At 41.2% G+C, this 17253-nt stretch overlaps 1 protein-coding gene across 5 annotated transcripts in view; it reads right to left on the bottom strand.

Moving 5' to 3' along the window:
• Positions 1-17047, bottom strand: part of LOC136830572 (transcription factor p65-like) — a 54693-nt gene extending 37646 nt beyond the window's left edge. Inside the window, exons 1-6 of one of the 5 annotated variants that reach the window (XR_010850664.1) lie at positions 16244-16992; positions 9097-9174; positions 6313-6461; positions 6051-6176; positions 4135-4378; positions 3422-3565 (exon numbers count right to left, since the gene is read on the bottom strand). Coding sequence is in view for 4 of the 5 variants with exons in the window: in XM_067090095.1 (XP_066946196.1) it covers positions 3422-3565; positions 4135-4378; positions 6051-6176; positions 6313-6461; positions 9097-9163 (730 nt within the window). In the remaining variant the exon portion in view is untranslated. Of the gene's footprint in view, positions 1-3421; positions 3566-4134; positions 4379-6050; positions 6177-6312; positions 6462-9096; positions 9175-16243 lie in introns of all 5 variants that reach the window. The other 4 variants (XM_067090095.1, XM_067090096.1, XM_067090094.1 and 1 more) reach the window with 4 other exon arrangements.
• Between the last annotated feature and the right edge of the window lie 206 nt (positions 17048-17253).

The following is a 17253-nucleotide window of genomic DNA, read 5'->3' as shown; positions in this document are numbered from 1 at the left end:
AGTATATAAAAACTTTATTATAAATATGTCATTTTTATATAAGTAACTTACCAAGTAATTACATAGCTGAATCCCACATTGGCATGAGGCGGGATACATGGACACTGAGTTCTACTCCAAAACATTAAGTTGTGTAATGAATATGAAAAAGAAAAGTTGCTAGCACTGAATACAATGCTTGTTGGGAATTTGTTTCTGGTGATAGAAATTAATTTCTCGCTATAATGTGGTTCAGATTCCACAATAAGCTGTAGGTCCCGTTGCTAGGTAACCAATTGGTTCTTAGCCACGTTAAAATAAATCTAATCCTTCGGGCCAGCCGTAGGAGAGCTGTTAATCAGCTCAGTGGTCTGGTTAAACTAAGATATACTTAACTTAACTTAACAGCTGAGAGAGCCCACAGTGAAAAACTGCATCTGGTTGTCGATCAACTTAACCTGTAGTGGTAAATCTTGGAGTGCCTCTACTTAAGTGGGAGCTTTGTAGCCAAGGGGTACTCCAATGGCTACCAAAGCATCAGTGGAAGTTATGCAGCTGAGGAGTTATCCAATAGCTAGCAAAACTTTAGTACCCACGTAAAAAACAACCATAAATGCTGTCACCTACACTGAAATAACACCACAACCCATCCACTGAGAGTGGTGGTGCTCCAGGTACTATAGACCTCCTGGCTCCTAAAAACTATACCTAACTAGAAGGTGAAGAGATAGTAGGAGAAAATCCTATGCTTTCTCATGCCATACCAAGCCAGTCACTATCCTGTGGTACTGCAGAATTTCAAACACTATGTAGCTGGCGCTGGTCTGTAGTTGGCACCAGGCTGGCCGTAGTAGCCTGCAGGTGCTGGTGTAATCATCGCTGGTGCCAGACTATAGCTGGCGGCAGGTGAGCCCAAAGGTCTGGGTGCTGGGAGCTCTTTAACTGGGGGGCCAGACTTGTAGCTAGGAGGGCTGGTAACTCAGGTTCACTCCTTAGATACTGAAACATGGAGGACGATTTATATTTCCAGTAGGTCGATGCAGAATGGAAGTAAGGGACATATTGTGCCTGACAGCTAAAGGAGTAGAGGCTACTCTGATGTCCATAGCTTTCCCTTACAAGGAAGGCAAAATGTTCTAATCTGAGTGCTTTGGAAATAAAAGCTCTTTAGGATAAAGGACAATGTGATCTTAGTCAGAGGGTGAGCAAAGGATAAGTGTGGCCCTCTTGATTATCAAGTTCTGCTCAGGTCATACCTAAGAGCTCCAATTAGACAAGAGAGCTCACTCTTTCGGAGCACGCGCTGGCACCCGGCTGTAGTTGGTGTCAGGTGAACTAGACACCAGTTAAGAATTTTTATTCTCATAATGGAATGTAACATCCGAGAAATATTTTTGAGGCAAAACTATTATCAGCGGCTCGCCAGCTGCCTAATGCTCAGTAAAAAAAAAAAATCATATAATTTATAAAACTTACAGCCTAATGAAAAGGTGTAACATACAAAAATTTATTTTTATAATGGAATGTAACATCCGAGAATTACTTTTAAGGCAAAACTGTTATTGGTGCCAGTGGCCACAAATCTTAATTGTGATAGTTAAGGCTTAATGAAAAGGCATAACATACAACAATTTACTGTTTATAACGGAGTGTCATGGCATCCAAAAATTACTCTTAAGGCAAAACTATTATCGGCAGCTTGCCAGTAGCCTGACCAGTAAACAAACCATAAATGCAAATGGCGACGTTTACCGGCCGCTTGTAGATGACTCTCAATGTAAAAAAAACAAAATAAGAAAAAACTCATCCTGAAAGATTTCAGCTGAAGGCTACAATAAACTGTACGCGTTCCAATGGTTGGTTTAGGCCTCCTCTACCAAAATCCAGTAATATAACCGGGTGTTGACCCCATGAATGGCAGGAAACGAATGACGATTGTCTGCTAAGTTGTTCTTAATATTCCCGTGAGTGGGGCAGGCTGATCACCAACACAAACTATCAAAGTGCTACCCCTGAAATTTTAAATCTAAGCTGCCATTCATGGTGGAAACAATAGCTATGTAATTACTTGGTAAGTAACTTATATAAAATGAGTTGTTCCCACTTTACAGAGTTTAGTTTGAAAAAAAAAAATAAATAAATAAAAAAGGATGGATGTTATGTTATTCTTGGGATGTTTAGTGCTCCATTCTGTAAGGTAATGCTTTTACTCACGCTGTCTCAGTGTGTCAGTTTTCACTAAAAATATCAACAGATTTGTGAATGGAACAGAATATAGGAATTAGGCCTAAGGACAAGCAATGGGACCTTTGAGGTCATTCAGCGCTGAAACAGAATTTGACAGTAAAAATGCTTGAAAGGTGTAGCAAGAGGAAAACCTCGCAGTTCCACTATGAATCAATTGTTGGGAGAGGGTGGAAAGGAAGATGGGAGAGAACATGAATGGAGGTACAGTAAAAGGAATGAAAGGGGTTGTAGCTTGGGGCTGAAGGGACGCTGCCAGAACCTTGAGTAATGCCTACGGTGCACCACATGAGGTGCACTGACAGCACTACCCACCTACGGGAAGCAGGTTTGTGAAAGTCATTTTAGACTACTGTATTTTTCATCGAGAAATATTCACTAATTACTGTATTTTCATATTTTCATGAATACATGCACTTTTTGTGATAAAACTTAAAATACTCAGGTATAAGCATTTTTACATGGTTTTTCTTGTGTTTAAACTATCAAAATGGGCAGTTCTAGGTGTTTTTAGAGGGGGTTTTAAGTATTCGCGGATTTTAGCTATTTGTGGGGGGTTATGCATTCCCCGCAAATACGGGGGGTTCACTGTACATTCTTATAACATGAATTTTTAGCATCCTGTACAGTATATATGAATGTATAGAACAGTGGTTCTTAAACTTTTTTGCCTTGCGCCCCCCCTCAACATTATGTACAGATCCCACGCCCCCCTACCCCTGAAATTTTTGCCAACTATAATCTGTAAACAATATGTTGTGTATTTGTATGCTATTATACTTATCACAACAATAAAAGGCAATTCATAAACAAGATTTGAAATTAAAATTGACTTATATTTTGAATTTCTGGCATGTTTTGAGATAATAATTAGAAAATATATGGAAGCAGTGATAACGTTTTTGGCAATTTTGTAATTAACATCACAAACTAAAAAAAATAATAGGCACCATCTGGCAACTCTGCTTGCACCCCCCTTGGAAGCTTCTGGCGGCCCCCCGTTTAAGAGTCACTGGTACAGAAGAAGATTCATAGATAATGAAGATAACACGTTCATAACATACCGTAAGATCACTGCATATTGTTAATACTATTTAGGAGTGTTCATATATTTGGAATAAAGAAACAAGATGGAGCAAGAAACTATAAAGGTTCACTGCTGCTAAAACACCCTCATTAAACATTACAAAAAACTTACTTTTGTCATATATAGGATCAGACACCACTGGCTTCAAGGGGAACGTAAATTTGCCCTTCTCCGAGCCTTCGAGGAACACTTGGAAACACAGTCTTAGCGAATTCAGGTCGATACTCTGAGGCTGGTTTCGATGGCTGAATCCAGCTGTGGGGAAACAAAAGATTAGCAGTCAAATGGGAGCTTAATTCTGACATGTCAACTGAAATATAACAATCCCAAGCAATGCCTCTGTGACAATGCTGCTTCCCATCCCTTAACATTTACAACAGAGGTGGTGTAATGCATATCGCAACATCGCACATGCAGCCTCCTGAACCAAACAGGTCCAAGTGAAGGAATCAGACAGGCTTCTACGAAACAATGCTGGACTCGCAAACTTATCTTACCGTCAATTATTGCAGTTCCACTCTAGATATAATTGTGTGTATTATAATGCACCAAATTCTTTTATATAAAAAATTCTTTTCCATTTTACTCAGATAGGCTTCTACGAAACATGCTGGACTCGCAAACTTATCTTACCATCAATTATTGCAGTTCTACTCTAGATATAATTGTCTATTATAATGCACCAAACTCTTTTACATAAAAAATCCTTTTCCATCTTACTCAAGAACCACCTTTCACACAGAAATGGGACTGACCACATTCCTGAAACGCTGCAACATGCAACAAAGGCCATAAGCAGCGTGCCCTTCCCCTTCCACACTCACTTTGAAAAGGGTCAACGCGAATCTCCTCTCTCAGTTTCAGAGCGTCTTCCACGTCGCGCTTTTTGATGCACTGTATTCCCAAGTTCGAGAACATGCACTGCATGGTGTCGCTACTGATCGTCATTGTACATATTCCTTTTTTACAGCCTTCTTTCCCGACCAGGTTGTGGGGGTGCGGTCTGTAGGGGGGATCGACGGTTACACACGACACTACGACTACCGCGGGACCCTTGTAGCCAACCACCTGTAAGAGAACAAGCAAATTCATCTCTTTTACTTCTACAAGGACTAGAATGCTGCTTAGGAAACTTTTCTTTCGTCAAATCTACATATAAATACAATGTGACAAAACATACGACTACAAGGCTAATGAATATAACACTACCATATGTATAGGAGTTAATACAGAGCCTAGGAAGATAATGTGTAACATCTTTACAACCTTTAAAGAAAAGATGAATCAAATAAGCATAATAATTACTGACAAAAATCAAGACCAATCTTACAAAATGACTTGTGCATTTATTGAACTCTAGGAACCCTTTTAATTTAGATTATTAATGAATGAATGATTTAACCAGAAAATGGAGTTAACATCAACTGCATATGGCTGGCCCACAGCTTGTCTCTTTTATGAAGAGATTAGATCTTGTCAAAATATGTTGCAACTCCTCAAAATTTTAGGCTATGATTGAATAAACAGAAAATGTTGAAGAATCCGATAGAATCTCTTTCAAGGATTATCTCTGATACATGTGTATGTTGCTGGTTGAAAACTAGAAAACCACTGAAGGTATGTTTCACTGTAAATGTTCTCTCCATTCTCCATTTGGGGACTGGGTCATGTAGGTTACTCAAATACCCATGATTCAGATGAGTGGGACTTATTCAAAGACTGGGTGACATTACTTCAACATGGTGTTCTTTTTTAAATGAAGGACACCACAACCCAGCAGTTACTCTGTACAAGAACGCAATGCATTTAAACATCCACAATGGCTTTACAGAATTTGTGGAATGAAAACTTGATCAGGTGGCTAGAGAGATTTTAGGGAGAGCATCTTCTGTGATGCTTTCATCAACTGTTTCACTATCATTACTCAAGATGTGAAAGCCCAACAGCAAATAAGAATGGAGTAAAATGTGATGTACAGTATACAGGCAGTCCCCAGTTAGTGGCGGGGCTCGGTTATAGGCGATCTGGTTTTACGGGACTTGTCTAGCGACGAAAATCAGCAATTTTCGGCGTCGATAATTGGGTATTGGTGCCGATACATACCTAAAAGAGGCACTGATAACCAAAAATCGCCAATTTTCAGTTACCATCACGCCATCAGAATGGAACCCCAGCCAATAACCGGAGACTGCCTTTATATGAATGAATAATAGTTACACTGAATTAGATAAAAAGACATTGAGAGACCACTGACAAACTGGTGTATCACACCCATTTTCATATCTCAAATACAGTAGTTCACTGAGATAACGGATTAAAGCGTCCAAGCCTACCCTGCCATAAAAGAAACTCCGATATATCGCTGTATATATGTGAATGCATGTTTCTGCCATAAAGTACAGGTATATTTATACCCTGTATCCCTTAAACTACTGTAAAATGCTTATAACTGCATAATTTAACAGTTCACCACCTAATGTAACAGTTCAAACAAATATATACCTTAAATTATCATACTAAAACAATTCAATATCAGCTCAAACAAAAATACACCCCAGACCATCATCCCAAAACACCCAAAGTCATCTTAGATTACACTCCTACAATTGTTACCACAGTCCGTTATCTCGGTGTGTTACCGTCATAAGAAAACTCACATTCAGCATGACCAGTTTTCAATATAACTAACCCAATAACGATGACGAACCTCGCCTGTGAAAGTAAACAAAATCTCACCCACCTGTATGCCTGGGAAAGTTTTATTATCTGCAGTGCTTCGAACTCCAGGTATCGACCCAGCCGACCGACCCTCGCACATATAACGAAATCGCAGAGCTTTGGCCTGAGGCTGCTCCAATATTTTCACCTGCAGAATATATTCGAATAGAAACATTTCCCTAAGAGCAATAACGAAGACGAATAAATCATTAAGCCATAACTTTTCCAATAATTTTTAAATTTACATCGTAAGACTAAAAGATGCATGATATGGACGAACTTACGTAAGCTTTCCTTTTGAGTGCATAATCAGGATCGTTGCAAGATTCCTGCGTCACGACAGAGTAATTGTCTGCACTGCCTATCGCGCTTCCGACAACGGCTCCACCATATTCTGTCTCTAAGTCTTGGTAGTCTTCTTTGATAACATCAACTGTAAAGTATGGAAAGTATTAGATGCATGCTAATAACACTTTTAACAAAGCCTAACATTTTTACACATAGACAAATTAACTGCATGATTTTTGCAAAGAAGAATTTGTTCTTCAGTGTGTGAGAGAAGTCCCTAGTCAGGTATAACCTCCAATATTAATCCATCTTAACCCAAATGGAAAACAGAAGGAGGGGTTACTGACATAAGGCAACCATTTGTATATAATCCACACAATACTTTCAAAATCAAACCCGTTAGGCTATCAATAATCAAAATAAGTTAATGACCCTATAGTTTATTCCAAGTTCAGATAAATAATACCAGTAATCATAAAGAACTTTGTATAATGAGCTGAACAAGCAAAACAGCTCTCCAGCTGTGGCAGTTTTCAAACAAGCAGGGGTGATAAAAATCACAAGTTTGAATCTGAAAGAAAACAAAATACTGTGAAGGAAGGCACTGCAAATATGAGGATGAACGAATCAAAATATGAAATTTGAGCCATAAGGGAAAAATAAGAGAATAACGGTAGAACGAAATGGGAGGTCATGAACATACTGTTAAGAAGAATGAAACCCACTGCACACAAATCAAGTCTAAAGGAGCCATTTTAAATGCATGCTTATGATATACATACATATTCTAATGGATGAACATACAAAATAACTTGCTCTGAGCAGAAAACTGAGAAAGGAAGGCAACTCGAGTATACAGGAACATGTCAAAAAGGTGAGATTACCATGTGAGGCAGGAAGTGAGGTTGAACTGGTCAACTGCAAACTTTCTCCCAGGTACATGATCAATGAGATGATACCCTCTGGAGGTTACCATTGGATCTACCAAAGCATCTTTCATTACCTGGTGAGCTGGTCGAAGTATGTGAGGTCATAAGTCTCTGTACAGCAAACAGGGTGAGAGTTTAGATAAAGTTACTCGCTTTAGAAGGTGGTAGGGTGCAATGTGTAATTTTGATGGATGAAAAGATGTGAGATATCAAGGTGAAGAGCACAGGTTAAGGAAACCACCTCGTGACAACTATGTCACTAGCCCACGAAGGTTCAAGTAGAAAGGTATGCGGTACTTGTGGGTGATGTTCCCATCCCAAGTGGAGCAAAAGGTAGATGAACAAACATGGAACTAAATTATGTCTGAAAAGGGGTGAAGTGGCATAAGTCTGACCCTTAACACCTCAACTTTCAGTGATATCGAGGGACTTCACTTGTCTGGCAGCTAGGGAAGGCATGATGACTGCAATTTATGTACGTCCACTCTGGGGCAATCTACGCTGTTTCCAAACAAATTAGGTCATTGTAAAAGCTAACTTTGCTTTGATTCACAAAGCCTGCACAGCTACCTCAATGTAGGGGCCACTGGAAGCAACCGAGACGGTAAAAAGAGCCAGCTATTAAAATCCCATTCATTGGTAATGTATACAGACCCCTTTCCATTTTGAGTAACAAAGGAGGGAGGACTTAGGAAATAGTGTCCAGCAGACCTTGATGGCAGACACAGAATTTTGCATTTCTCCTGAGGTTCCCCAGTCAGAAAAGAATGAGAGAGCTGGACCACTCTTTCTAAAACTTGGCATAAAACTTCACTTTTAGAGTGTATTCCATTTTATTTTTTTACAATCATCGAAAACTGTAAAGAAAGTGAAAAAATTATGAAAACTGCAGAGGACAAAATAGACGCTCTAAAGAAAACTGCTCACAGAAAAGACAAGTGTGTCTGTGGATTCTTCTGAATCAAAGGGGGTACTTCAAGAACTTCCCAAGGACAGGAAACTACATCAGGAGGAAGGTTCTCTCAACACTCAAGTCATAATTCAAGACGTACAGTAAACCTCTCACTTTTCCTTAGTATATATATGAGAACCTTTTATGTAGCAATAATCCTTAAGATGAACTGGTGGTAAGTGGATGCTTAAAGGAAACCCCTAATTTCCCTGTCGTCACCAAACACTTTCCTTAAGCACCAGGGGGCTATGAGGATGACTGAGGTGGGATTATAATGAAAGGGTAGTCTGGGGGGATGAAGTTGAAAAGATTCCGCAGTACTGAAGTTGGAGTAACTCGCTTCAAAGAAATCAGAGAAAATCATCTGGCATTCCTTCACTGCTGCAGAAACCAATAATAAAATCTTTCACATCTTTTGTTTTTACTTTTCACATTCCAGTCAATGTTGAGGAGAAAATCACACAAACCTTACATACAATAAAAATAAAATGTTTTAACTTGGTTAGTAAGTGTGCAGCAAGATTTCTTAACTCAACTGTGGCTGAACACAAAGTGGTTGATGGTGACTGAATAGAATACAATAGGATATAGAAATTAGACCAAAGACCACGTGCTGGGACCTATAAGGTCATTCAGTGCTGGAGAGGAAGGAGAGTAAAAAAGGTTTGAAAGGTGTACCAGGAGAAAAACCTCGCAGTTGCACTATGAAATAAAGTTAGGAGAGGGTGGAAAGACGGAAAAGAGAATATGAACGGAGTTACAGTAAAAGGAATAAAAGGGGTTACAGCTGAGAACCTTGAGTAATGCCTACAGTGCAACGCGTGAGGCGCACTGGCGGAACTACACTACTCCCCTACAAGGAACAAGGGACAAAAGAAATTCACCAGAAAAGTACTCACTGATATCGCTGATGTTATAGTCGAGCGTGTTGGTGTTTCGCATGCTCACAGACCTTGGGTCCGCCATACCGCCAGCACCTGAAAGGCCCAATGAAATCAGCTGATTATGTTGCGGAAATGTCAAAATATTAAAACACTATACATTCCCACAGCACAGTAAAACTAAGTTACACACAACTAAGAAATTTGTTCAATGAAAGGAGAGAACAGTTTCTTTGAGGATACCATACAACTGGAACTTCAAAAGTTCAGGCGGAGACGCAATACGTTACTACCTCAATGCTAATCTCCTTGCATTTTAATACATTTTTATCTATTTATAAATTTATCTTTTTCTTTTTAATAAGCGACATCTCTTAATTCCTAATGAACACCACATTCTTTGGATGCTTGAATTTCGAGTTAATGGCCCCTTTGGTGGGATTGTTCCATATGAATAGGGGTTCATCTTCTGAATAATAATAATAATAATAATAATAATAATAATAATAATAATAATAATAATAATAATAATAATAATAATAATAATAATAATAATAATAATACAATTTGTCAATGACAGGTACAAATATGCACAAAGTGAGGACAAATTAACAGTGACCAGGCTAACTGAAAATCACGTCTTTTTAGAATGTTCAAGCACAACGCAATAAAAAAATATGACATTCTGGCAAGCAAATTGCCATTCAAGAACTTTGGGTCATTGCAGGCTAGCCCACCAAAGCAACTACCAAACAACAAAGGTACTCTACAGTATGGTAGCCTAAGTGTAAAATGATGTGTATCTTAAGTGTATCATGAATTCTGTGATGTACATTACGACATATTATTACCAGTAATGTTGAACAGTAGTCCTTATGTAAGAATGATGTTTGTACTTCCTGTATGCTACACTCCCCAGTCATTCACATTTTTAATTGGACCCCATTTTCTACGCACAGTACCATAAATACATTACACAGCCATGTCATTAACAAATTGTATTTGCCGTGTAGTCCATAATGTACAGTTTATCCAAGAATAAGGACTGACAAGCAACAATTAGGAAATACTATACTGTACACCCTGTATTTGCATCCTCATGATTCGCGGACTTACGCATTCGCGGGTTTCTCGGTGGGACATATCTACCCATTATTCGGGGAAAATTCGCCCATTCACGGTATTTTTCACTGAGAAATATTCACTAATTACTGTATTTTCATATAATTTTCAAGAAGAAATGCACTTTTTTTGATAAAACTATTAAAATACTCAAGTATAAATATTTTTACAGGGTTTTCCTTGTGTTTAAACTATCAAAATGGGCAGTTCTAAGTGTTTTTAGAGGGGTTTTAAGTGTTCCTGGCTTTTAGCTATTTGCTGGGGGGTTTGCAGTACGCATCCCCCGCGAATACAGGGGGTTCACGATAGCTATCCTGGGAAAGCTAACCTTCCATTACCGAATTAGATACTTGAAGACAGTATCCCATGTGATTAATGATAAGAAGAGGCACTACAACCTCAATGCAATTTTATTTACAGTTTTGCCATTTAGTTCAATTTATCACACATGCAGTCACACCAAAAAGGTCATACTCGTCTTCTCTCACGAAGTCACCCCTAGTGGCATATGGGGAGGTGCTATTATGTTTGCAGTAGAACATCACAAAGCTTTTCTTTAAACCCAACCTGTAATGGTATATTGATTGCCTACCCTTGAGGCCATGCAGTCCAGTTGATGATTCAAACATTGACATGAGTATAGTGGTGTCCATGGCAACTGCCCTTAAGTAAGTTTATGGGGTTGGATAACCTTTTCTCCCCATAAAGAGATGAGGTCCAATATAATGGGAATCAATAATAGGAGACTATAGAAACATACATTTAATGAACCAACCATGGATGAGTTACATGACTAAGCAGTAATCTATGTTTTCTCTGTTTGGAGAGGCTGACATGTACATTTCCAGGACCAGGGGATGTCATCTCAGGAAAAAGATTCAGTGGCTGAAACCCATGGCAAAAGTGAGGTGGGGCCAGGGCAGATTTTGCCATGCAGGTTGCTCTCTGGCAAGACCTGAGAGGATTGACAATGTGACAACTGCTGTTGCCAGGTTTGCAACCAAGTGACAACGGTTAAATTCGGTCCTTAGAATGGTACATCCTTTTTGGGCAGTGCATTTATTATTAGGCAAGACACAAGTTTTCTAATATAAAATTTTGGCCAAAGGCCAAGCACTGGGACCTGTGAGGTCATTCAGCGCTGAAAGGGAAACTGGGAGTAGAAAATTTGAAAGGTGTGCTACGAGGAAAACCTCGCAGTTGCGATATGAAACAATTATTAGGAGAGGGAGGAACGTAAGATGGGAGAAAGAGAATAAAAATGGAGGTAAAGTAAAAAAGAATGAAAGGTGTTGCAGCTAGGAATGCTACAAGGAACCTTAAATAATGACTGCAATGAAAACACATTTCTCTCATGAGAAACTCACGATACTTTGGTACTAATGTGTGGAACTTTAACAATGCCTCACAGCAAGGAACAAACATCCTTGGGGAAACTCCAGGAAAAGTAATCAATCAGAGGCAGGTTTACTCTCTCTTTGCTCAAGTCCATTCAAGTCCCCTCCCACTCATGCTTCTTCTACGTTACAAAGCATTGTTGAATTGAATCTCAGTGGGAATTCCTATTCTCCTTGCATTCTCCATTGCATATTCAAATAGTCTCAATCTTTTAGATCTCAGTCTGTTTTCCAGGTGGGGGCACCATACCTCATTTTAACACTGTGGATGACACACCTTCCAAGTCTCTTCCATTTTTCTTGTTCGTGCCCATCTTTTTGCTGCATCAAGCAGTACAGGCCCTACATCTCCGACTCAAGTTTCCTCTCTCGCTACTGATTGGGTACTTTTATCTGCCAATCTGCAACCTAGCTATTTCCATCTCATCCAAGTGTCAGGTACTCTCCTTCTCACCGCCCTCTCATTCCATGCTCCAGTCTAGCACGCCCAGGGTAACAGACATACACTGCCTCTCCTAAACCTGTCAATGCATCACATGGTTCCAATTTTATCCAATGTATATTCTGTGCCCCTCGGCACACACCAGAAGGAATTGGAATTGAAGTATAAAATCTAGGCCAAAAGCCAAGCACGGGGACATATGAGGTCATTCAGTGCTGAAAGGGACATTGAAAGTATAGTATAAAGATTTTAAAGGTGGAAACAAAGATAGAAGAAAGCCATGAATGGCAGTACAGTACAGGCAGTTCCCGGTTATCGGCGAGGTTCCGTTTCTGAGGGTGTGATGATTACCGAAAATCGCCGCTAACCGAAAATCGGCGATTTCGGAGCTTTTTTCGGCGATTTTCGGGGGTTATCAGCGCCGATTTTTGGTTATCGGTGCCTCTGTTAGGTATGCATCGGCGCCAGTACCCAACAATCGGCGCTGATAAGCGGAAATCGGCTATTTTTGGCGCCAAAAATTGCAGATTTTCGTCGCTAGACAAGCACCATAAAACTGAATTCACTGTTAACTGAGCCCGGCGTTAACCGGGGACTGCCTGTAATAAGGACGAAAGGGGTTGCAGCCACGGGCCGAAGCGATGCTGCAAAGAACGTTAAGTAATGCACTGCACTGCACGTGAGGAGCAATGATGGCACAACTCCCCTTTGGGATTGCACCAAAAGGGCTCTGGGCTGATCCTTAATGAACTCCAACACTGACCTAAATCAACCTGAATGCCCTGATACCCTTGCCACTTCCTTCACTTAAAATTTAGATCTTGTATTATGGCAGAGTAACACCACTAATCCTGACAGGTCTTTCGGGAACCCTCTTTTTTGTAACCCCTATAATTAATTGACCAGTGACCCTGCTATGAAAGTTGAGTGCTCCGACACAGACAGAAATATAGAAGTAAAGAATAAAATATTCGGGAGAATACAGAAAGACGAACAGAACAAAACAGAGCTTGTCTTGAACAGCTAGTCAGAAATTGAACTCTGTAAATCAGAGATGACAAGTAAGCCTTTCATCATCAAAATTCTGCATGGTTAGGCTACGGCAACTTAAGAATTAATGGTGGACTGTGCTACATGTCTTTTGGATTTAATTATTACGTGAATAACAATGAACACAATGTTTGCGCATAAAGGAAAGACATTAAAACTTTCAAGTAGAAACTGGACAAGTGCATTGAGAGAGCTTGTAGTTTGAAAACTTACATTGGAAAAATGTATAAACTACATTCACAAGCTGGTACAAGCTTCCACGAGTTACACAAGTTATTTCTATGGGTTGTGGCCTGTTTAACAGTACGAAAAAGACACATTTCAACAAGGATGCATCCTAACCTAACCTATTCTAGGGTACCATGCCCTGAAAATGCCAAGTCAGAAGTGCGAGGGGGTTAGGGGGGTGTTAAAACCATTTAGCTACTTGGTGATGGCCACTTTGAGGACCTGTACACATTTAAATACTGTACAGCATTCTTTTCGGCAGTGAGGACACTTCACAGACAGAATGCACACTTTTCCTGAAAGGCTGCAATGAAGCGATATTATTCTTAGAAGTGGCAAAGTAATGAATAAGGGAGGGTCTCGCTCTCGCTAGGTAGCACCTGGTGCCCTAGGCTGGGTTACGGAAGATAAGGTTTGGAATTGGAATATACAACTATAAGGTCATTCATCGCTGAAAGTAATTTGGAATCAACTGTTAGGAGAGGGTGGAAAGAGAGTATGAACAGAGGTATAGTAAAAGGAACGACAAGGATTGCAGCTAGGGGTTGAAGGGACGCTGCAAAGAACCTTAATTAATGCCTGGAGTGCATCGTGTGAGGTGCACTGACGCCACGACCTTTACCATACGTTATGTGATGGATACCGATTAAGGAACCGAACAACACGATTTTACGATGGCTTTCTTGTGGTCTGCGTGCTTTAGGCTACACCTATTAGCGCAATTCGCTCTTAGTTGGGCTGCCCCATTAAAACACCTAGTCTGGGATAGAGTAATTCTAGTTAAGAGCTCTGCATGGAGATATCGTTTATTAACGTATTTCTTTGACTGAGCAATATAGAAAAGGGTGTGTATGATGCAGTACAGGTGAGATAACTTGAAAAACTAACCTAAATAATTTGATAAATTTACAACCGTCTTTAGTTTTATGTTTTTATTCTCATCGCCAAGAGGCTGATACCAAACGCCGTCAGGAGCAGCTTTTCTGCGTAAAAACATAAACGAGAGACGGAAAAATTTTCACATTATTTCAGTAAATTTTTCACGAAATTTGACATACACTGCATCATATAAATACACCCTTTTCTATATTGCTCAGCTGAAAAGTTTTCCTGGATAAACCATATCTCTATGCAGACCTCTTCCTTAGAATCACCCCAGATAGTTTACACAGGCTCAGGTGCAGGAGAAAAACAAAGAGACGACCAGTTTTAGCATTGAAATCGGCGAAGTTGGGAGTGATTCTACAAAATGGGAAAACGTACGATTCTTTCATCTGGAAGTAAATATAACTCGAGCATAAATGTAAAAGAGATGGCCGCAAAAATACACTGTTTATTAACGTCATTTTTTTTGGCTAAACAATACTGTACATTAGCGGGTATATATATTAAAAAAAAAATGTGAAAGTTTCGTAGGACGCTGTGTTTAGTACCAGCTTCTCGGGGATGAGGGCAAAAATATGAACAGAGACAGGAATGATATTGAAAGTTGATTTCTTCGTGCAGCCATCTCCTTTACATTTACCCAAGCAATTTCCCTCAAGAGTTGCTACGAGAGGAACTGGCCTTTGCGGAGCCTAAGGTGAACAGACTTAGGTAGCCTAAAGTAAACAGGCTAACATGGACCAAGGTATACACCAGCCTGAGGTAAACAGCCTCTCACGGCTCAAGTTCAACAGTCTAATGTCGCCTGAGGTAAACATTCTAAGAAGGTCTACGGTAAACACTCTGCGAAAGCCTGTGGTAAACAGTCTGACATAACCTAAGATGAACCTCCTACGAGGGCCTAAGGAAAACAGCCTGACATGGCTGAATGCAAACAGCCTATGGCTGACATCTGAACATAGTTTAAGATAATCAGTCTAATATAGCCTAGAGTACACAGCCTAATGGTAACAAGCCTAATATAGCCTACGGTAAACAGCCTAACGCAGTCTAAGGTAAACAGCCAAACATAGCCTGAGGCAAACAGCCAAACATAGTTTTAGGTAAATAGCATAACACAGCCTGAGGTAAACAGTCTAACGTAGCTTAAAGTAAACAGCCACACGTAGCCTTACGTAAACAGCCTAACAAAGCCTGAAGCAGACAGCCTAGCATAGCCTTGGGCAACAAGCCTAACATAGCCTGAGGTAAACAGCCTAACGTAGCCTGAGGTAAACAGTCTAACGTAGCCTTAGGTAAGCAGCCTGAAGTAAACAGCCCAGCATAGCCTTGGGCAACAAGCCTAACATAGCCTGAGGCACACAGCCTAACATAGCCTGAGGTAAACAGTCTAACGTAGCTTAAGGTAACCAGCCTAACAGCGCCTAAAGTAGACAGCCTAACACAGCCTGAAGTAGACAGCCTACCATAGCCTTGGGCAACAAGCCTAACATAGCCTGAGGTAAACAGTCTAACCTAGCCTGAGGTAAACAGTCTAACCTAGCTTATGGTAAACAGCCTAACACAGCCTGAAGTAGACAGCCTAGCATAGCCTGGGGCAACAAGCCTAACATAGCCTGAGGTAAACAGTCTAACCTAGCCTGAGGTAAACAGTCTAACGTAGCTTAAGGTAAACAGCCACACGTAGCCTTAGGTACACAGCCTAGCATAGCCTGGGGCAACAAGCCTGAGGTAAACAGTCTAACCTAGCCTGAGGTAAACAGTCTAACGTACCTTAAGGCAAACAGCCACACGGAGCCTTAGGTAAACAGCCCAGCATTGCCTAAGCCAACAAACCTACCATCGCCTGAGGCAGACAGCCTAACGTAGCCTGAGGTAAACAGACTGACAGACCAACAGACAGACAGAGTCGCAGCCTAACCCCCCAACCCCCGACATTCCGGACCCTCCCTCCCTCCTCCTTCCCGTCCTTCCTCCTCCTCCTGCTGGGGACCCGACAACTCGGGGCCTCATTTCGGGGCTGGCGGCCCTTGGGACTTACTCCTGGGCCCGTGGGGACGTCGCTGCAGTCGTCGCCGATCGGCCTACAGGTCCATGGCGGGCAGTCAGGGCCGAATCTCGCCGAAAAACCGCCGACGAAGAGGAAAAGTCTCCCGCGAGTGATTATCCCCCGTATTTTGGTGGAGATGACTAAATCTATTCCCAGAACCAGATCACAACAACGCCGCTGATTGGTCGCGGCGCGTCACGTGACCGCGATGCGTTCTAGCGAGCGTCGGCACGCACCGTCTTTTTCGCCCGTTTCTTCGTTATACGGGCGTTTCGGGACGGGCCTCCCGTTGGGAAATGGTCCCGGCGGGCGTTTCTTCGGTGCGGGGTCGACTCGAAGGGGGTTCGGGCACTTCGGGGGCGGCACCCGTCGTATTATTTTCGTCCGGGTTCTGATGAATGACGTCGATTTTTTTTTTTTTTTCTTTCGCGATATTATATCGGCCTTATCCGATTGTGTAATGAATTTTCACTGAATGCGATCCGGACTTGACACTCCCGTCTAAAATTAGGCGTCGCATACGAAAACACACAGCGGCCTAGAATGCACTCGTTGTACACTAGAAACTCAGCACATGCAAGAGTAATTTCAAGGTCACTCACTACACCCACCGCGTCTACAACAGAAGACAACAATAATTACACGAATACTTAGAAGGAGTCACTGCCAATTGACGCCCTCATCTCCCAGGGGACCAAACCGAGCAGAGGCACAGTGAAGTCTACTACTGGGCACTGACTGAAGATCCTACCCACAAATGTTTCGTCAGAGATCTGGCTGTGAGGGAACGGTTGTGGGGGAAGGCTTGGTGGGGGTGGGGGAAGACCCTACCCACCACCAGGGGAAATCCCACGAAATCCCAGTTTCCTGACAGAAGTGCGGATTAACTACTACCCAAAATCGCCCCTGACAGTTTATCAGCGGGGTTATTCGTCAAAAGCGTCTCTCGTCTTGGAATATATCCACGTTTGAGGTCATTTTCACGTCGGAATTGATTTCTA

This window comes from Macrobrachium rosenbergii, chromosome 47, assembly GCF_040412425.1.
Source record: "Macrobrachium rosenbergii isolate ZJJX-2024 chromosome 47, ASM4041242v1, whole genome shotgun sequence".
Classification (NCBI taxonomy): Eukaryota; Metazoa; Arthropoda; class Malacostraca; order Decapoda; family Palaemonidae; genus Macrobrachium; species Macrobrachium rosenbergii.
This window is presented reverse-complemented; position numbering and strand designations above follow the sequence as displayed.